Source organism: Globicephala melas, chromosome 1 (genome assembly GCF_963455315.2).
Source record: "Globicephala melas chromosome 1, mGloMel1.2, whole genome shotgun sequence".
Taxonomy (NCBI): domain Eukaryota; kingdom Metazoa; phylum Chordata; class Mammalia; order Artiodactyla; family Delphinidae; genus Globicephala; species Globicephala melas.
Window position 1 is genome coordinate 73,262,956 of NC_083314.1, and position 23,060 is coordinate 73,286,015.

Here is a 23,060-nt window from a genome sequence, read left to right on the forward strand (position 1 = left end):
TTAGGGACCTAAATCCTACTGTTATGATGGGAGTTTTTGGTTTAACCAAATGTAAAAAATGATCAAGATGCTCTTGTCAATGAGATTGAATTACTAAATGTAGCAGAAGTGACTAGAGAAGCTTCTTTAATAAAGTGCTTCCCATACCACCTCTATATTGGGTTTCCATCAAGAAAGCCAACATTAAGCATGAAACATCTGTGGATCAGAGCAAAAATAGAAAGCCCTGTGTCTACTGTAAAATAATAATGTAGTGATATTTCTAGGTAATGAGCATTTAATGATGCTAGACTCTAAAACCTGTGTTCTTTGTGTACGCTATCTCATTTGTTCTTTATAACGTCACACGAGGATGCTATTGTTAATCCCATTTTACATATGAGAAAACTGAAGTTCTTAGAGGTTAGAAATCTTCTCCAAGTTCACGCAGAAAGTGAATGTTAGAGCCAGGATTCAAATGTAGCCTAACTGAATTCTAAAACTTGAGCATTTAATTGCATATATTGTAGTATAGATGCTACAATATCTGAAATTTATTTGTAAAAATTTATGTCGGATAGCATTATATCTCAGATTTGTTTCCATTGCCCAGACTCTTAAGCCTTCTAATGAGGAATGAAGTGACAAGGAAGGTCAGAGGGTGTTCTAATCAAGTAGCTGCATGCCAGAGACAGGCATTTTAAGCAGCTCCCTCAACTACAATTTTACCAACAACTGATACTTTATGGATTGGTTAAATGAATGCTAGAAGTGGTAAGAACTGTGGCAATTCTATACTGCAGAACGTTAGAAATGGTCTTTCATCAGTGAAACCAAAGGTAGTCAAAATAATTGATTTTACAGACACTTCCTGCCCTGGCTTAAACAATTATAAAAATCCATGTACTGAGAATGCCCTGGGTGAAACCGTGAATGGGTCTGTTTATTGCTGAGAACTACGAAAGATTTGGTTGCTTGATAGAGACTAGGTAGATAGCAGAATCCTGCCTCTGGAATTATGAATTTGAAACAGTGTCTCTGGTATGCTGATAAACAAAGCATTCAAATGAATGCAGACCTGGGTTTCCTGGATTTGAAGAGTAGATGATAGAACCGATTTGCTTATTTGGTAAATATATAAGGTAATGAAGACTTAGTTAATAAAATGTCCATAAGTACAGCCAACATTGTTCAGAGATGTGCTTCCATTATAACCTGGTAGAGTTTTCTACTAATAAATTACTCCAAGTGTTGTCTTGGTGAAGTTGATACAGGCCAGTTTGCAGCAGAGGTAGAGCCAGAATTCCAAAACAGATCGATGAAATTTTGATCACCTGAGTTTTTAACATTTTCAGAGAGAAGTTTGAAATCCTGGTTGGACTCCAAGCTGGGGAGGTGTTGAGGGTATCTGAAGATGTACTATTATTCCAGAGCAAATTGGCAGAGTGAAGATCCTGTGGTGTGTGTGTGAGAGAGAGAGACAGAGAGAGATAGAGACAGAGAGAAAGAGAGAGAGAGAGAGAGAGAGAGAGAAATGTTATGGTTCATCTGATATTGAAAACCATTAACCAGGAAGAAGAAAATACATATTTTTGGATTCAAAGAATAGAAGACACAACCAATAAAACGCTTGACTCCAAGAAAAAGAAACTATGCCCGGAGCAGAGTCAGCTTCCACAATGTGCAAACTTCAGCATGATCCCAAATGAGGGCTGCCTTCAGACTCCTCAGATGCTGCCACCAACCTCATCCAGCAGTTCCTCAACCAAGGTATCAGATTCCTGTTTTCAGTACTTTCCCTCCCTACAACATAATGACAGCGTTCTCTAGAACCATAAAGGAACTTCACACTAATCCCCTACAACATACAATTCTTTATTAATTAGATCACACGTATTGTTATTGAGTGTGTATTTTGAGATCCTACCTACATTCAAATTCGGACTCTTATTATGCTGCCCTTTGTATTAGGATATTCTATGACCTAATGTGCACATAAATCATTCCTCTTCAGTCATGGGTATAACTAGTAATTTGTTTGTTTAATTTTATTTCTGTGTTTCTCTCAATACATCATGAGTGAGAGAGCTTAGGGTGCAATAAGGTGGAGAAATACAGAAACAAACAAAGCACTATCACCAATTCTTTCTCTTTTTTTTAATTATGGAAGTAATATCATCTAAGAAATTTAGGAAATGCAGATACATAGACAAAAATAATTAATTTTAACTATCTGAAATCTCCCTTCTATCAAATGCCATATTTTGGTAAACAGTCTTTCTGATTTTACCTTTTGTTATATATATACAAAGAATATCAATTTATCCCAGGTTGATCACATTACACATATTTTTCTATAATTCAGGTTTTTACTTTCACCTGCTATATCTTGAAGTGCTACTTAATTCAAGAAGTATAGATTTAAATTATTATTTTAATGTAAGAGAATAACTGCATCTTTAAATTTTTATAAATTTAAAAATAATCCTTTACTATTTGACTTTAGGCTATTTTCAGTATTCCCTATACACACAATGAACATAATAAGAACATGTGTCCATCAGGTCTTCTTTCATGACCCTGAGTATAGATACATAATTTCTTCCTTAGGTCCTGTGCACTTCTTGTCAAGGTGCTGCTGTTGTTACTACTATGAGATTTGTTTTTCCTGATTAACTTGGCCTGGGAATGAGCATCGGATGTAGGGAGAATTGGCCACAGTGATGAGAAATCAGAGTTAAGCCTCATGACCCCCAGGCTGTGGCCTGTATAACGGTACAAGTCAGACCACATGGAGCACTGCTGGTCTGTGGAGGCAGCTGGCCTGTCTCCATGAACTGGTCCCTAGAACTCCCATGGCCCCCCCTTGCCTTCACACTTCTTACAGATCAGTAACCTCCCCTCCAATTCAAACTGCTCTCCTGAAACTCAGAAATGGTGCAGGCACTGGGTAGACAGGGGGGCATAGAAAAGTCCCCTGACACCTGACTTCTCCTTTGGCATTCTTCTCCTAAGGGTCCTGCCATTATTCTAACAGGGGTGTGTAGAGGAGGAAAAGCAATTTCCCCTCTACCGTTCTGAGTTCTTGGTTGAGACCCCTGTATTAAAGCAAAGATTGTCAAGAAAAAGCTAGCAGAAGTTTATTAACAGGTATACCTCATCTATACATAGACGAGACCCAAGAAGAATGAGTAACTCCCTGAGGTGGCCTAAGCCCCCAGCTTAAATACCATCTTTAGTGAAGACAGAAGAAAGAAAAGTGTGGGGAGGCCCGTTTTGTGGAGGTTACCAGGAAAAGCAGGAAAAACAAGGGTGATGTTTGTTATGCAAATTTAAGTCAGTTTCTCCTCTGGTGATAGTATTCTCTTGAGATTTAGAGTCCTCCTTCTCTTCCTAGTACACAGGGGGAGGCACCCTTAGAAATGGAGATTTAATTTATAAATACACATTTCCCTTGCAAAAGGGCAACTTTCTTTCTGGTTTTAGAGCTTCCTCTATGTATGTTGTTTTTCAAAATAATCAGCTTAAGATAAGCCTATGCCAAAGAAACATATTTTGGGGTGGCTGATTCTGCTACTCTTCAAAACATCCTTTATCCAGGACACTTCCAAATTCAGAAAGTTCATGGGATTTTTTTCCAGTGACTGTCTACTAACCCTTTTTCAATATAACACTGCTTTCCTGAAAAGAGACTTTCTAATTTGGGTCTTTAAATTGCCACATCTACTGGGATGAGATCAATGGATTCTGACTGGAGCCATTCCCTACTCTCAGTGCTATCAAGGGCAATTTATGTTCATCCAAATTTGTATCTTATCTTGCACACTGAAATGAGTTGATGGGATAATTTAAGTTGATTTTTTCATCCTCATCTCTACTAGAAATCACTATACAGCAGCATTGCTATTGCCCACTGCCTCTGTACTCTACATAGCTCTTCCTGGGAGAAATAGTTCTTCCCTTGAGTTAATACCTTTTAAAGAAAAGTATTCTTCCTACCACACTCATAAAACAATGAAAAAGAAGAAAATTCACTGTTTAAATCATCTCCATACATTCCATTAGATTATATATACCACGTCAGTGATCTTTGTCTAGGTTTTTTTTTTTTCCAACTCCACCTAATTATGTTCTTAATATGTTAATTATGTTCTTAATTATGTTCTTTGTTGAGGTCAACATTTAGCCGTAGATGATTCTCATTAGAGAGTGAATCCTGTTCTTAACTGTGCCTGTTTTTGGTGTATACTTCTATGTAGAAACCAAAATTGAAGGCTGTACCTAAAGAAGCTTCCAGAGAGGAGGGCTTCCAGAGGGGGCCCAAAGAAGTGATGGTGCTGAAAGCAACGGAACCATTTACATATGATGTCAGAGAAGGCGAGAGGAAGATGTTTCATGCCACAGTGGCTACTGAGAGCCAGTTCTTCCAAGTGAAGGTTTATCATGTTGACCTGAAGGAGAAGTTCATCCCAAAGAAAATCATTGCCATATCAGATTATTTTGGCCGCAGTGGGTTCCTGGAGGTGTTCAATGCCTCATCTGTGTCTGATGTTAACCCTGACCGAAAGATGGAGATCTCTAAAAGCCTGATTCAAAAGGCAAATGCAACTCCTAAAATCAGTCATCTTTACTCGCAAGCTCTAGGAACATTTGTGAATGGGGTGTTTCTGGTGCATGAGGTAAGCCCACACCATTGTTCTGCAATATTTCTTCTGCAACCCTGGAACGTAAAAGTCTTAGCTGCCGAATGAATTTGGTTAACTTCATAAACACAGGAACTCAAAGCCCCCCTGACCAGGGATACCTGGGTGCCGTCTTCCCACTTCAGAATATAACATAGACAATCTCTTAACATTCTTCTTCCCAAGGTAACAGTATGCAAGTCCTCCAGAAATCATGGGATTTTAACAGCTGTGCTAATCCATTCATAGCCACCCTGAGCCAGTAAAGGGCAGAGTTTATATCTGTATATATATATAGATACATACAAATCTATATCCATCTATATATGTTTATATATATAGATATATAGAGAGAGGTGGGGGGGGCGAAGAGAGAGAGCTCTCCTTCTGGTTTTGTTTCTTTGAGTTCTGCCTCCTGTTTCAGTGACAGCTTAACTTAATTGTGAATAAAGAATTGCCCTTCCAAGCTAGGATTTCAACTATGACAACCAGAGTCAGAAATCAATAGACTACTTTGCCCTAGAATCAGCTCTTATCCACAGTTAGCTAAGATTCTGATCATCTGACCTCTAAAGTTCTCTCACTTCTTCACATTCATTCATCAAAAAATTGTTGAGCAAAAAACCTTGGCATTAACAAATAAGAGAAATATGGATGTTGAAAACGCTAGAAAAATCAAGTTGTTTCATTCCACAATATATTAATATGGGCAATAAAATGCAGAATTTTGCTGAATTCTTAGAATTAGGGTAGGTATTTCAGTCCCAACACATCATAGAAATACTAAGGTTAGCTGACCTAACCGTTATGTGAAGTATTGTTTCATAATCCATTATATATGTCTTCTAGGGTGGCTGTTTACCTATCCCCCTGTTGTTTTCCATACACTCTGTTTAAGTGACTGTGCACACATGTGCATTTGTAGAATTCATGAGTAAAGTAAGTGATATAGAAATTAGAACAATGGAAGTAGATGATCTAGATTCAAGATTGGGCAGATTAGGGAAGAATGAATAAATAGAGAAGATAGAGGAAAGAATTACATATTGAAATAATAATCTGCTTAAGGAGGACTTGCAACCATCTTTTTGAGACTCATAATAAGACATGAATGGCCTTTGTTCTCAGGGAGATCCAAAGAAACCTGTGAAGCTTATCAGACCACACTATATCAAATTTTCTTAAGAAATCTCAGCTATTCTGAGATGGGAGCAGGAAAAATTAGGAAAGTAATCCAGTTTTCTAGAAGAACCCAGCACACAAAGACTTAAAGGAAGGAAAGACAGAAAGAGAATTTAAATGGGGGGATAAACTGAACAAGATATCTTACACTATTTGGTACCTGTAATTCTGGACCTCCAGCTCATATTAACTGGTCTGAGACAACAGTTTCCACTAACACCCTATATTTTTCAAAGTTGTGGAAATTCCTGATCCAGTTCTCAGAAGATGGATGCTAATTTTCTTTTGCAGAAATTGGTACGTAATGAATGCATATATTATGAAATACAAGATAATACAGGAGTGATGGAAGTCCTGGTTTATGGAGAACGACTGACCAGAATCAGCTGTGAGAAAGGCGATAGACTTACACTCATCTGCTTTGAATTGGCAGTAAGTGGGGATAAGAGGCAGCTGAGATCCATAATTCACAGTTTCATCAAGGTGAGATTTTCTGGGGGGTCATTATTGTTCCAAAGTAGAAGTCTTTAAGAAAACTAGACTGCTGTTACTACGGAGAGTCCAGCAGGTGGAACGAGAACCAATTTTTGCCATTTAGTGGGTGTAAAGTTTCTTTTCATTATTCTTTTTTTTAATGATATTTTTAAATTTATTTTTTTTGTATTGAAGTATAGTTTACAATGTTTTCTTAGTTTCAAGTGTACAGCAAATGGGATCAGTTACACACACACACACACACACACACACACACACACACACACACATATATATATTCATTTTCAGATTCTTTTCCCTTATAGGTTATTACAAGATACTGAGTATAGTTCTCTGTGCTATACAGTAGGTCCTCAGTTACCTATTTTATAGATAATAATGTGCATATGTTAATCCAAAACTCCTAATTTACTCCCGCTTCTCCCACTGCTATCCTCTTTGGTAACCATAAGTTTGCTTTCTATGTCTGTCAATCTATTCCTGTTTTGTAAATAAGTTCATTTGTATCATTTTTTTAGATTCCACATATAAATAACATATGATAATTGTCTTTCTCTGACTACTTCACTTAGTATGATAATCTCTAGGTCCGTCCATGTTGCTTCTAATGACATTATTTCATTCTTTTTATGGCTGAGTAGTATTCCATTGTATATATGTACCACATCTTCTTTATCCATTCATTTGTCGATGGACATTTAGGTTGGTTCCATGTACTGGTTATTGTAGTGCTGCAGTGAACATTGTGGTACATGTCTCTTTTTGAATTATGGTTTTCTCAGGGCATATGCCCAGTAGTGGGATTGCTGGGTCATGTGGTAACTCTATTTTTAGCTTTTTAAGGAACCTCCATACTGTTCTCCATAGTGGCTGCACCAATTTACATTCCCAACAACAGTGTAAGGAAGGTTTCTTTTTCTCCACACCCTCTCCAGCATTTGTTACTTGTAACTATTTTTTTCTTTACATTATCTCATTTAATCCACATAGTATCTTTTTCTTAATATATTTTTATTGGCGTATAATTGCTTTACAATACTGTGTTAGTTTCTATTGTATACCATAGTGAATCAGTCATATGCATATATGTCCTTCCCTCTTGAGCCTCCCTCCCATCCACCCTATCCCACCCCTCTAGGTCATCATCCTCTTTTCCATAGTGGTTGTAACAATTTACATTCTCACCAACAGTGCAGCAGGTTTCCTTTTCCCCACACCCTTTCCAGCATTTATTGTTTCTAGATTTTTTGATAACGGCCATTCTGACCGGCGTGAGGTGCTACCTCATTGTAGTTTTGATTTGCATTTCTCTAATAATTAGTGATGTTGAGCATCTTTTCATGTGCCTCTTGACCATCTGTATGTCTCACTTGGTGAAATGTCAATTTAGGTATTCCACCCAATTTTTAATTAGATTGTTTTTGTTTTTTTTTGATATTGAGCTCCATGAACTGTTTGCATATTTTGGAGATTAATCCTTTGTCTGTTGTTTCACTTGCAAATATTTTCTCCCATTCTGAGGGTTGTCTTTTTGTCTTGTTTATGGTTTCCTTTGCTGTGCAAAAGCTTTTAAGTTTAATTAAGTCCCATTTGTTTATTTTTGTTTTTTTTCTATTACGCTAGGAGGTGGGACAAAAAAGATCTTGCTGTGGTTTATGTCAAAGAGTGTTTTTCCTATATTTTCCTCTAAGAGTTTTATAGTGTCTGGGCTTACATTTATGTCTTTAATCCATTTGGAGTTTATTTTTGTGTATGGTGTTAGGTAGTTGCTCTAATTTCATTCTTTTACATGTAGTTGTCCAGTTTTCCGAGCACCACTTATTGAAGAAGTTGTCTTTTCTCCATTGTATGTTCTTGTTTCCTTTGTTGTAAATTAGGTGACCGTATGTGTGTGAGTTTATCTCTGGGCATTCTATCCTGTACCATTGATCTGTATTTCTGTTTTTGTGCCAGTACCATACTGTCTTGATTACTGTAGCTTTGTGGTATAGTTTGAATTTGGGGAGCCTGATTTCTCCAACCCCATTTTTCTTTCTCAAGATCGCTTTGGCAACTCAGGGTCTTTTGTGTTCCTTACAACTTGTAAAACGTTTTGTTCTAATTCTGTGAAGAATGCCATTGGTAGTTTGATAGGGATTGCATTGAATCTGTAGATTGCTTTTGATTCTTCCAGTCCAAGGACATGGTATATTTCTCCATCTGTTTATGTCATCTCTGATTTCTTTCATCAGTATTTTATAATTTTCTGAGTACAAGTCTTTCACCTCTTTAGGCAGGTTTATTCCTAGATACTTTATTCTTTCTGTTGCAATTGTAAATGGGAGTGTTTCCTTAATTTCTCTTTCTGATTTTTCGTTATTGGTGTATAGGAACGCCAGAGGTTTCTGTGCATTAATTTTGTATCCTGCAACCTTACCAAATTCATTGATTAGTTCTATTAGTTTTCTGGTGGCATCTTTAGGATTTTCTATGTATAGTATCATGTCATCTGCAAACAGTGACAGTTTTACTTCTTCTTTTCCAATTTGTATTCTTTTTCTTTCTTTTTCTTCTCTGATTGCCATGGCTAGAACTTCCAAAAATATGTTGAATAAGAGTGGCAAGAGTGGACATCCTTGTCTTGTTCCTGATCTTAGTGGAAATGCTTTCAGTTTTTCGCCATTGAGTATGATGCTTGCTGTGGGTTTGTCATATATGGCCTTTATTATGTTGAGGTAGGTTCCCTCTATACCCATTTTCTGGAGGGTTTTTATCATAAATAGGTGCTGAGTTTTGTCAAAAGCTTTTTCTGCATCTATTGAGATGTTCATATGGTTTTTATTCCTTAATTTGTTAATGTGGTGTATCACATTGATTGATTTGCATATATTAAAGAATCCTTACATCCCTGGGATGAATCCCACTTTACTGTGGTGTATGATCCATTTAATGTGTTGTTGTATTCTGTTTTCTAGTACTTTGTTCAGGATTTTTGCATCTATGTTCATCAGAGATATTGATCTATAATTTTCTTTTTTTAGGATATCTTTTTCTGGTTTTGGTATCAGGGTGATGGTGGCTTTCTAGAATGAATTTGGGAGTGTTTCTCCCTCTGCAATTTTTAGAAGAGTATGAGAAGGGTCAGTGTTAGCTCTTCTCTAAATGTGTGATAGAATTCGCCTGTGAAACCATCTGGTCCTGGACTTTTCTTTTTTTGAAGATTTTTAATTACGGTTTCAATTTCATTACTTGTGATAGGTCTGTTTATATTTTCTAATTCTTCCTGGTTCAGTCTTGGAAAATTGTACCCTTCCAAGAATTTGTCCATTTCTTCGTGGCTGTCCATTATATTGGCATAAAGTTGTTGGTAGTAGTCTCTTATATTCCTTTGTATTTCTGCAGTGTCAGTTGTGATTTCTCCTTTTTCATTTCTAATTTTATTGATTTGCGTACTCTCCCTTTTTTTTCTTGATGAGTCTGGCTAAGGGTTTATCAATTTTGCCTATCTTCTCAGAGAACCAAGTTTTAGTTTTATTGATCCTTGCTATTGTTTTCTTCATTTCTATTTCATTTATTTCTGCTCTGATCTTTATGATTTCTTTCCCTCTACTGACTTTGGGTTTTCTTTGTTCTTTCTCTAGTTGTTTTAAGTGTACGGTTAGATTGTGTATTTGAGATTTTTCTTGTTTCTTGAGGTGATATTGAATTGCTATAAACTTTCCTCTTAGAACTGCTTTTGCTGCATCAAAAGCTTTTATCAAAAGCTTTTTCTGCATCTATTGAGATGTTCATATGGTTTTTATTCCTATAGGTTTTGGGTCGATGTGTTTTCATTGTCATTTGTTTCTATGTACTTTTTTATTGCTTCTTTGATTTCTTCAGTGGTCTCTTGGTTATTTAGTAGTGCACTGTTTAGCCTCCATGTATTTGTGTTTTTTCAGTATTTTTTCCTGTAATTGATTTCCAATCTCATAGTGTTGTGGTCAGAAAAGATGCTTGATATGATTTCAATTTTCTTAAATTTTCTGAGGCTTGATTTGTGTCCAAAGATGTGATGTATCCTGGAGAATGTTTCGTGTGCACTTGAGAAGAAAGTGTATTCTGCCACTTTGGGGTGGAATGGTCTATAAATATCAATTAAATCTATCTGGTCTATTGTGTCATTTAAAGCTTGTGTTTCCTTATATATTTTCTGTTTGGATGATATGTCCATTGGTGTAAGTGTGGTGTTAAAGTCCCCTACTATTATTGTGTTACTGTTGATTTCTTCTTTCATGGTTGTTAGCATTTGCCTTATATATTGAGGTGCTCCTATGTTGGGTGCATGAACATTTATAATTGTTATATCTTCTTCTTGGATTGATCCTTTGATCATTATGTAGTGTCCTTCCTTATCTCATGTAACAGTCTTTATTTTAAAGTCTATTTTATCTGATATGAGTATTGCTAATCCAGCTTTCTTTTGATTTCCATTTTCATGGAATATCTTTTTCCATCCCTTCACTTTCAGTCTGTGTGTGTCCCTAGTCTTAAGTGGGTCTCTTGAAGACAGCATATATATGTGTCGTATTACTGTATCCATTCAGCCAGTCTGTGCCTTTTGGTTGGGGAATTTAATACATTTACATTGAAAGTTATTATTGCTATGTATGCTCCTATTACCACTTTTTAAATTGTTTTGGCTTTGTGTTTGTGGGTCTTTTTCTTCTCTTGTTTTTCCCACCTAGAGAAGTTTCTTTAGCATTTGTTGTAAGGCTGGTTTGGTGGTGCTGAATTCTCTTAGCTTTTGCTTGTCTGGAAAGCTTTTGATTTCTTGTTAAATCTGAATGAGATCCTTGCTGGGGAGAGTAATATTGGTTGTAGGTTTTTCTCTTTCATCACTTTAAGTATATCCTGCCACTCCCTTCAGGCCAGCAGAGTTTCTGCTGAAAAATCTGTGTATGGGGATTCCTTTGTATATTGTCTTTGCTTTTCCCTTGCTGCTTTTAATATTTTTTCTTTGAATTGAATTTTTGTTAGTTTGATTAATATGTGTCTTGGTGTGTTTTTCCTAGGGTTTATCCTGTATGGGACTCTCTGTGCTTCCTGGACTTGGGTGACTATTTCCTTTCCCATGTTAGGCAAGTTTTTGACTATAATCTCTTCAAATATTTTCTCAGACCCTTTCTTTTCTTCTTCTTCTTCTGGGACCCCTATAATGTGAATGTTCGTCCATTTAGTGTTGTCCCAGAGGTCTCTGAGATAGTCTTCAATTTTTTTCTTTTTTTTTCCCTTTATTATGCTCCTCAGCAGTTATTTCCACCATTTTGTCTTCCAGCTCACTTATTTGTTCTTCTGCCTCAGTTATTCTGTTATTGATTCCTTCTAGTGTATTTTTCATTTCAGTTATTGTGTTGTTCATCTCTTTGTTTGTTCTTTATTTCTTCTAGATCTTTGCTAAACATTTCTTGTATTTTCTCAATCTGTGCCTCCATTCTATTTCCACAATTCTGGATCATCTTTGCTATCATTACTCTGAATTCTTTTTCAGGTAAATTGTGTATTTCCTCTTCATTTATTTGGTGTTGTACGTTTTTTACCTTGCTTCTTCATCTGTGACATATTTTTTTGCCCTCTCATTTTTTTTTTTTTTAATTAGTGGGATGGTGTTCCTGTCTTACTTGCTATTTGGTGTGAGGCTTCCAAAACTGGAGTTTGTAGGCTGTTGGGTAGAGCTGGGTCTTGGTGCTGAGATGACGACCTCTGTGAGACCTCAGTTTGATGAATATTCCCTGGGGTCTGAGATTCTCTGTTAGTCCAGTGGTTTGGACTTGGAGGTTCCACTGCAGGAGCTTCTGCCCAACCTGGCTCATAAATGAAGATCCTGCAAACCGTGGGGGTGGCAAAAAAAAAAAAAGAGAGAGAGAGGGAACAATAACAATGTAGAAAATAAAATTGGACTAGGAAACTAACAGATACGTTAGAAAGAATATAAAAGTATAAATGAATTATCAACTGGAAGATACCACAATAGTAAAAAAGAGGAGGAGGGAAAAGAAAAAAAAATGGTGGAAAAGGCCTTGATTGTGGAGGGTAGGGCCTAAGCAAGGTCAAGGTTTGGGCAGTGGACAGGGCCTATGCTTAGGACCCACAGTGCTGGAAAAGGCTCTGGGAGCAGTGGGGCGTGGGGCCTAGGCTCAACTGAACAGAGGTCCCAGAGGGTAGGAGACCTCAACTGGGAGCCCAGCGGGCTTCCTGGGCTTGAGTGGGTGAGGCAAACACCCTCCTCTCCTCTCCTGCTCCTCCCTCCTAAAGGGCCCTTCCTGCCTGCCTCTCCTGATCTCCCCGACCTCCCTCCTATGCTCCCAAGGACCCACGTGGCCTGGAGGGGCCTTTGGAAGGCAGGGCATTGGCCTGGGAGCTCAGCAGGCTCCCTGGGCCCGAGTGGGTGGGGCAGTCACCCTCCACTCCTCTCCAGCTCCTCCTCCCAGAGGGCCCCTCCTACCTGCGTTTCCTGATCTCCCTGTCCTCAGGGGTGCCAATCCTGTCTGACCTCCCCCTTCAGTCCCCCCACATCTTACCCATTCACTTCGGGGTTCCTCCATCTCCTTGGACATCAGGGTCCTCCACTGGCAGGCTGGGTCCTCCAACTAGGCAGGCTCCCTAGCTGTGGGGAGATGGTAACTCGGTGTCTTCCCATACCGCTATCTTTTTTTTTTTTTTGGCGGTACATGGGCCTCTCACCGTTGTGACCTCTCCCATTGCAGAGCACAGGCTCCAGACGCACAGGCTCAGTGGCCTTGGCTCACGGACCCAGCCGCTTCGTGGCATGTGGGATCCTCCCGGACCAGGGCACGAACCCGTGTTCCCTGCATCGGCAGGCAGACTGTCAACCACTGTGCCACTAGGGAAGCCCATACTGCCATCTTGACTCTGCCCCCTTGTAGTCTTTTTAATGATTGCCATTCTGACTGGTATGAGGTTACACTTCATTGTAGTTTTGATTTGCATTTCTCTAATAATTAGCAATATTGAGCATCTTTTTATGAGTTTGTTGGCCGTTATATGTCTTCTTTAGAGAAATGTATATTTAGGTCCTCTGCCCATTTTTTGATTGGGTTTGTTATTTTGATATTAAGCTGTATGAGCTGTTTGTATATTTTGGAAGTTAATCCCTTGTTGGTAGCATCATTTGCAAATATTTTCTCCCAGGCCATAGGTTGTCTTTTCATTTTGTTTATGGTTTCCTTTGCTATGCAAAAGCTTTAAGTTTAATTAAGTCCCATTTGGTCATTTTTGTTTTCATTTCCATTACTCTAGGAGACTGATCCAAAAAAATATTGCTGCAACTTATTTCAAAGAGTGTTCTGCCTATGTTTGTGATAGGTGTTTTATAGTATCGGGTCTTACATTTAGGTCCTTAATCCATTCTGAGTTTATTTTTGTATATGGTGTTAGGGAATGTTCTAACTTGATTCTTTTAGATGTAGCTGTCCAGTTTTCCCAGCACCACTTATTGAACAGACTGTCTTTTCTCCATTGTATATTCTTGCCTCCTTTGTCATTGATTAATTGACCATAAGTGTGTGGGTTTATTTCTGGGCTTTCTATCCTGTTCCGTTGATCTATATGTTTGTTTTTATGGCAGTACCATACTGTTTTGATTACTGTAGTTTTGTAGTAGTCTGAAGTCCAGCTCCATTCTTCTTTCTCAATATTGTTTTGGCTATTTGGAGTCTTTTGTGTTTCTATACAAAATAAAAAAAAAATTTTCCAGTCCTTTGAAAAATGCTATTGGTAATTTTATAGGGATTGCATTGAATCTGTTGATTGCCTTAGGTAGTATGGTCATTTTAACAATATTGATTCTTCCAATCCAAGAACATGATATACTTTTCCATCTGTTTGTGCCATCTTCAATTTCTTTCATCAGCATCTTATAGTTTTCATTTAAGGGTACTTTTAATCATATTGAAGAGAGAAACTTCAGAGAGGCTATTAAAGGATATGATATCTAAGCTAAATATTGTAGAATTGTTTGAATTTTCAGACCAGGTAGATTATTTAGTAAATTTGGACTTCCTTAAGGCAGATTTGTTTCAAATATTGGTTCTGTCATTTGCTAGGTGACTAATAACTTAAATACTAGGAACCTCTGATTCATCATGTATAGAATAGAAGAAATACCTTTTATCCCAGAGGATAGTTAACAGAGCTCATTTCAATCTAAATGATCAAGGATGCCCCTGAGCATTTCAGAACACAAAGTTACCTGCCTTTAGTGAGATACACATACTGGTCTACAACAGAGGTGTTTGGTCCTACAGGGAAAATTCCATGGTCTTTGTCAAACTCACATATACACATTCATGTGGGATGGATTCCTGGAACACTAACAAAAGTTAACACAGCCATACCTTGTTTTATTGCACTTCATTTTCTTGTGCTTTCCAGATATTGCTTTTTTTTCTTTTTTTTTTTTTTTTTTTTTGACAAATTGAGAAATTGAGGGTTTGTAGCAATCCTGTGTAGAGCAAGTCTCCTGGTGCCATTTTTCCAAAACATTTGTCACTTTGAGTCTCTGTGTCATGTTTGGCAAGTCTCATAATATTTCAGCCTTTTTCATTATTCTTATATTTGTCATGGTGATCTGTGATCAGTGATGTTGCTATTGAAATCATTTGGAGTGCCATGAACTGCACACCCATATAAAATGGCAAATTTCTTTCATAAATGTTATGTGTGTTCTCACTGCTCCACTGATGGGCCATTCCCCCATCTCTCTCCCTCTCCTTGGGCCTCCCTATTCCCTGAGACAAAACAATATTGAAATTAGGCTAATTAATAACCCCACAGAGGCCTCTAAGTGTTCAAGTGAAAGGAAGACTCACATATCTCTCAGGTTAAATCAAAAACTAGACATATTTAAGCTTAGTGAGGAAGGCAAAAAAGAGGTCAAAAGCTAGATATCTTGCATTAAATAGACAAGTTGTGAATGTACAGAAAAACACTTTAAAGGAATTTTAAAATGTTATGCCAGTGAACCTATGAATAACAAATCAAAACAGCCTTATTTTTTATATGGAAAAAGTTTTAGTGGTCTGGATAGAAGGTCAAACCAGCTACAATAGTCCCAGAGTAAGGTCCTAACACTTTTCAATTCTGTGAAGGCTGAGAGATGTAAGAAATCTGCAGAAGAAAAGTTTGAAGTTAGCAGAAGTTGGTTCATGAGGTTTAAGAAGCCATCTCTATAACAAAAGTACAAGGTGAAGCAGCGCGTGCTGCTGATGTAGAAGCTGCAGCTAAGTTATACAGAAGATCTAGCAGAGATGACTGATAAAGGTTGCTACACTCAACAACAGATTTTCAATGAAGATGAAACAGCCTGATATTGGAAGAAGATGCCATCTAGGACTTCCATAGCTAGAGAGGAGAAGTCAGTGCATGGTTTTAAAGCTTTGAAGGATGGACTAACTCTCCTGTTATGGACTAACGCAGCTGGTGACTAAGTTGAAATCAGTGCTCACTGACCACTCTGAAATTCTGAGGGCCCTTAAGATTGCTAAGTCTACTCTGCCTCTGCTCTTGTAAATGGCACAATAAAGCCTGGATGACAGTGCATCTGTTTACAACATGGTTTACTGAATATTTTAAGCCCACTGTTGAGACCTACTGCTCAGAAAAAAAAAGATTCCTTTTAAAATATTACTGCTCATTGACAATGCACCTGATCACCTAAGAGCATTGATGGAGATGTACAACGAGATTAATGTTGTTATCATGCTAACACAACATCCATTCTGCAGCCCAAGGATTATTATTTAAGCAATACATTTCACAAGGCTATATAGCTGCAGTAGATATGATTCTTCTGATGGATCAGGGCAAAGTCAAATAAAAATCTTCTGGAAAGGATTCACCATTCTAGATGTCATTAAGAACATTCCTATTTCATGGGAAGAGGTCAACATACCAACATGAATGAGAGTTTGAAGGAAATTTGAAGGAAGTTTGATTCCAACCCTCATGGATGATTTTGAAAGGTTCATGACTTCAGTGGAGGAAGTAACTGTAGATGTGGTAGATATAGCAAATGAACTAGAATTAGAAGTGGAGCCTGAAGATGTTACTGAATTGCTGCTATCTCATGATGAAACTTCAGCATATAATGAGTTGCTTCTTATGGGTGAATTAAAAAAATGGCTTCTTAAGATGGAATCTACTCCTGATGATGCTGCTGTGAATACTGTTGAAATGACAACAAAGGATTTAGAATATTACACAAACTTAGTTGATATAGCTTTGGCAGGGTTTGAGAAGTTTGGTTCCAATTTTGAAAGAAGTTCTACTGTGTGTAAAGTGCTATTCTCGGTGAGGAAAAAAATTTATTTTACCCTCCTGGATTCTTCGGCTGGTCTAAGAATTAAATTGACGTGAGACAGATAAACAGAAGTAGAGCAAACAAAAGTTTAATAGCATGTATACATGGGAGAGACCCAGAAAAAGTGAGTAACTCACCAAGATGACTGAAACCCTCACCTTAAATACCATCTTCAGTTAATGACAAAAGAGTATGTTGGGGGTAGTTGTTTGGGACTTCCACTGGGGAGAAAGACAATTCACATGAAGATGGAAAAACAAATGTTTTGGTAAACAAATGGTTTCTGGGCATGCAGAGAGGATGGGACACAGACTGGACTCTGATCTCTGGGCCCTGCCAAGTTTTCCTCCACTACACCTAGCCCATATTCTTTGCAGATACCTCTGATGAGGCCTTTATTCTGGGAACAGCCCCTTTATCTAAATTCTTTACACAGCTAAAGGGGAGGTGAAAAGAAAGACTTACAGACTCTTCTCTTTCTTAAAGATAATCAACATAAATTAATCCTCATGCCAGAAAGACATATTTTGGGGTGGTAAACGTGGCAAACTTTGTTCCCCTACACTATCAAACAGCAATGCAAGCTATAGAGAGATTTTCCATGAAAAGGAAGAGTCAGTCAATCCAGCAGACTTCCTCATTGTCTTATTTAAGAAATTGCCACCACCACCCCAACCTTCAGCAACCATCACCTTCATCAGTCGGCAGCCATCCACATCCAGGCAAGATCCTCCTCATAAAAAAAAGAGTATGACTCACTGAAGATTCAGATGATGGTTAATGTCTTTTTAGCAATAAAGTATTTTTGATTCAGGTATGTACATTAATACATTGATTAATACATTAATTAATGCTACTGCATTAATAGACTACAGTATGGTGTAAACATAAGTTTTCTATGCGCTGAGAAAGCAAATAAATTGTGTGTCATTTTATTGCAATATTCGCTTTATCACAGTGGTCTGGAACTGAGCCCATAATATCTTCAATGTATGCCTGCACTGGAATGCAAACAGATCAAATACAAAGGCTGACATATCAGGCACTCAGAAATGCACATGCTCTTTTTTTTTTTTTTTTTACTTATTACAAACTTTAATTAAAGCCTATTCTCTAATCTGACATTTAAGTGAAATAGTAGATATAAAAAATGTCTTTACGATTAAGTGTTCTCCCCAAAATCTCTTTTGTGACTGAGGTTGTAAAAAACTCTCAAACTATAATTTTGCTCCCTGCCATTCATCATGATGGTGCTTTTAGTGCTCTCTGGATTTCTAGTCTGTGTATAGATGCCTATGTAGGAATAAAGGACATCAAACTTGGAGTACTTAATTGCAGTTAATCCCATAGGACCCAATCATTGCACAAAACATGTGGAATCAGCTAATGTCGAATTTGCTTATTACTGAAGATAGTCAATGTGGAACAGAGCTTGCTTGAGTGGATGATATTGATAATTTTGGACATGTGCTAAATATCGTACATAGATCTTCTCATTTAATTTTCAGAATAACCCTATGCAGTAGCTACTCTGATGATCCTTTTTTTTTTTTTTTGCGGTACGCGGGCCTCTCACTGCCGTGGCCTCTCCCGCCGCGGAGCACAGGCTGCGGACGCGCACGCCCAGCAGCCATGACTCACGGGCCCAGCCGCTCCTCGGCATGTGGGATCCTCCTGGACCGGGGCACGAACCCGCGTCCCCTGCATCAGCAGGCGGACTCTCAACCACTGCGCCACCAGGGAAGACCCCCCCTTTTTTTTTAACATCTTTATTGGAGTATAATTGCTTTACAACGGTGTGTTAGTTTCTGCTTTACAACAAAGTGAATCAGCTATACATATGTATATATCCCCATATCCCCTCCCTCTTGCATCTCCCCCCCCTCCCATCCTCCCTATCCCACCCCTCTAGGTGGTCACAAAGCAGCGGGTTGATCTCCCTGTGCTATGCGGCTGCTTCCCACTAGCTACCTATTTTACATTTGGTAGTATATATAAGTCCATGCCATTCTCGCACTTCTTCCCAGCTTACCCTTCCCCCTCCCCGTGTCCTCAAGTCCATTCTCTATGTCTGTGTCTTTATTCCTGTCCTGTCCCTAGGTTCTTCAGAACCATTTTTTTTTTCAAGATTCCATATATATGTGTTAGCATACGGTATTTGTTTTTCTCTTTCTGACTTACTTCACTCTGTATGACAGTCTCTAGGTCCATTCACCTCACTACAAATGACTCAGTTTCATTTCTTTTTATGGCTGAGTAATATTCCATTGTATATATGTGTCACATCTTCTTTATCCATTCATCTGTCGATGGACACTTAGGTTGCTTCCATGTCCTGGCTATTTTATTGTAAACAGAGCTGCAATGAGCATTGTGGTACATGACTCTTTTTGAATTATGGTTTTCTCAGGGTATATGCCCAGTAGTGGGATTGCTGGGTCATATGGTAGTTCTAGTTTTAGTTTTTTAAGTAACCTCCATACTGTTCTCCATAGTGCATCAATTTACATTCCCACCAACATGCACATGCTCTTCGATCTTGCCAGTGCTCAGGCTCTCAATGATATATCCCAATCCTTCCTTCACAGCATGGAGCCAGGAATAACTTTTGCCCCTTCCTTCCACCTTTTCTCCCAGTAAGAACTTTCCCTTCAACTCTTGGCTTTGAGTACACCTGCTCCTTCCTCTCTCTTGTTCTCCAACAACTCCTGCCTCTCCACATGCACTCACGCTGGGTGTGAGTGCATATCTCATTTCAGGGTTCCAGCCAAGAATTGGGGGTGTTGACTCAAAAGACAGGAATTCACTAAAGAAGATAGGTGAGAGTGGGAGGAGAGCCCCTCAGACGGGAAGAGAAAAAGGGATGCAGCCCATAGCAAGTTGACACAGTGTGAGTGAAGGGGGAAATGTATAATCAGGGTCATCTCATTGTTTATCTTATCTCTTTCTTCTTCAAGGTCACCAAGGCCAGGAAAAGCAAGGAACAACCATTCAATCCTGAATCATATATGGAAACCTGATTATAGCTGTTCTTCTAAAAACCTGGATGTCATTAATATTGATGTTTATGGAGCTAAGATCTAAGTACAGAAAAAAAGTATATATGTATACATATGGTTGAAATACCACAATATGTATACTAGCCATTAATTCTTAGGGATGGGGTGCTTTGCATTTTTTTATACTTTTCTGTATCATCTCAATTCCTAATTTTGCATCTATAACTTTTATAATTTGGAAATAATAATAAACATGATTTTTCCTAAAGACATGCCTCCCTAGGAGTCTAGTTCATTGCTTAAAAGCAAATAGTCTGTGGGCTGCAAATCAGATAGGGATACTTAAGACCCAAGCAATATTTGGATTTATACTTTGGTTGTGATCTTTACAGAATATAACTCTGGTAAAGAATGAACAGGTTGAACAAGCTGTGCCCTGCTCAAAGAAACCCAAGAAGAAGGCAGAGCAGCTGAAACTAGTCTGTGCTTCAATTGCCAACCCCTATCGTAGGGTGGAGTTGCTTTAGTCCAAAACAATGATATCTTTTCAGAATTGATCTCCTGGAGGGGCCATAATTGGGTAATTTGTGTACCAAATAAGGCAGCTTCTGATGATTTGCATGAAGTCACTAGTATATGTTGGAAGTAATTCTAGCCCTGTCTGATGTGAAATAACTGGTTCCACTTACTTATTCAGGTACCAACAGGTTAGTAGCTCTGCAGCTATACTTCCTGGTTCTCACATGTGTGGATCCTATGAGGAAGTTGCTCCAGGCAAAGACTTGCATTAGGCAAACACTGATGAATAATTAATTTAGTTTAGAGTACAATGGCGGAAAGTAGATAGCTAACACTGAAATTTACAATGTAGTTTTTTACATGTATTTTACTGAAGTAGAGTTGATTTATAGTGTGTGTTAATTTCTGCTGTACAGCAAACTGATTCAGCTATACATATGAATGTATTCTTTTTTGTATTCTTTTCCATTATGGTTTATTACAGGATATTGAATATAGTTTCCTTACAGTGTATTTCTTGATCACATATTTGGTACCTGGTGTTTTGCAATTATTTTGTGTCACTTAATCTTATATTAGCTCTAGAGGGTTGATAGCGTTCTTCTTTTCACTCCCCTAGTAAGAAAAATAAGGGACAGAAGGTAAGATCATGTTCCTAATGATTAGAACAGTCCATCATAACAAGAATTTCCCTCATGACACTTTATTGTCAAGGCTTCCTCCAATCCAAGCTCCTGGTAACCACTGACATAGTTTCTTAACTTAAACTTTTCCCTTTTCCAGAGTTTCCTAAAATGGAAGTTAAAATGTATATAGCATTTTGAGTCTGACTTCTTTCACTTAGTATAGTATGTTTAAGATTCATCCATGTAGTTGTGTATATCAGTTTATTCCTGTTTATTGCTGCGTAGAATTCAATGTGTGGACCCACCAAAGTTTGTTTATCCATTCCCCAAGTGAGGAGCAATTGGATTGTTGACACTTTGACATATTTACAAATAAAATTGCTGCAGATATTCGCACGCAGATTTTTGTGTGAACCTGTGTTATCATTTTCAATGAATAAAAATCTTGGGGTGAGACTGTTGGTTCATATGATAAATGTATTTCAAATATATAAGAAATTGCCGGGCTTCCCTGGTGGCGCAGTGGTTGAGAGTCCGCCTGCCGAGGCAGGGGACACGGGTTCGTGCCCCGGTCCGGGAAGATCCCACATGCCGCGGAGCGGCTGGGCCCGTGAGCCACGGCCGCGGAGCCTGTGCTCCGCCACGGGAGAGGCCACAACAGTAAGAGGCCCGCATAGCGCAAAAAAAAAAAAAAAAAAAGAAAAAGGAATTGCCAAACTGTTTTCTAAGGTGGCTGTAGCATTTTTCATTCCCCTGAGCAATGTGTGAGAATATCAGTTGCTCTGCATCCACCTCAGAGTTTAGCATTGTAAGTGCATGTTAATTTTAAAAAACAAAGAAACTATCCAACTTTTTTGCCAAGTTCTGTACCACTTAACATTCTTGCCACCATTGCATGACAGTTCTACTTCCTCCTCATCTTCATCAGCCCCTGGTATGGTCAATCTTTTTAAATTTTAGTCATTCTAATTGGTGCATAGTGGTATCTCACTGTAGTTTTATTCTGCATTTCCCTAAAGATAAATAAGGTTGAGCATCTTTTTATGTCCTTATTTGCCACCTATGTATTTCTTTTTGCCCATCTTAAAAATTCAGCTGTTTGTTTGCATAATACTGAGTTTTGAGAATCCTTTATAAATTCTGGGTACAGGGTCTTTAGTGGCTATGTGACTAGCAAATACTATGTCTCAATCTTTGGCTTGCCTTTTCATGATTTAAAGGTAACTTTTGAAAAGACATGTTCATTTTGGTGAAGTTTAAATTATCAAAAAATTTTCTTATGTATATTTTTTTAATGCTTGGGGAAAAAATCAAAAGAAGAATGTGGCACATGAAAATTATATCAAATTCAAATTTCAATGTCCACCATACAGTTTTATTGGACACAAACATGCTCATTCATCTATGGATTGTCTATGGCTCCTTTGGTAGCCAGTGCAAGGTTAAGCATCCGTAACAGAGACTCTAGGGCCCACATAGTTTAAAATATATGCTATTTGGTGCTTTACAGAAAAATTTTGCCAAGCCCTTTTTTGGAACCTTAGTGGTCTTCTAGTACACTTAAACATAAGAAAAAAGTAAATTTTATATTAACTTCATTTTTCAGATTATCAGTGAGGTTGACAATCTTTTCATGCTATAAATCTTTGATATTTGATTTCCTGTGAATTTGGTTATTTTTACTCATCTGTATGGAATTGTTTATCCAGGAATTATCCCATTCTGACTAGCCTGGGTTTGGGAAGGAACCTGTGTACTGCTGCTCTCCAGTAACTCACAGTCTGATTGAAGAGGCTGTCTGTATTAGGTATTCTTCAATTAAATGCTGTTTAGACCAGTTGATCTGAACTGATCCATTTCATTTCAATTTTTGACCTTAATAACCTGGATGAAGAAAACATATACATAGTCTGAGATGAAGTTGATCAATTACCCCTTCAATGCTCCACTGTCCTCCTAAAGTGCATCTTTCTTTTCTTCTCATAAAATTATCTTCTTTCCTTCCTCCTAGTACATTGTTCACTCTTGAATCACTCTTCTGAAGTTAAATCTGGCTCGAGATATACACTCCTACTTAACAAGGTCACATATGCCAGTGTCTCAAGTCTCCACCCCACTCTTAAAAAGGGAGACAGCAGCCAGTGCAAACAAAGCTAAGAAATGGGGAAGAGGACCAAGTAGTGGCAGCAAGATGTACTGGTATGAGGGAGAGGCGAAAAGTCAGCAGTACGGGTTTATC

General features: G+C 38.1%; 1 protein-coding gene across 4 annotated transcripts in view; it reads left to right on the forward strand.

Moving 5' to 3' along the window:
* IFI16 (interferon gamma inducible protein 16) overlaps positions 1–21,188 on the forward strand; it is a 109,508-nt gene extending 88,320 nt beyond the window's left edge. For all 4 annotated transcript variants that reach the window (XM_060297663.2, XM_060297649.2, XM_070044089.1 and 1 more), the window contains 4 exons: positions 1,552–1,749; positions 4,239–4,658; positions 6,135–6,326; positions 19,635–21,188. In XM_060297663.2, coding sequence (XP_060153646.1) covers positions 1,552–1,749; positions 4,239–4,658; positions 6,135–6,326; positions 19,635–19,697 — 873 coding nt within the window. In that variant the 3' untranslated portion in view covers positions 19,698–21,188. The remainder of the gene's footprint in view (positions 1–1,551; positions 1,750–4,238; positions 4,659–6,134; positions 6,327–19,634) is intronic.
* Positions 21,189–23,060: the final 1,872 nt, after the last annotated feature.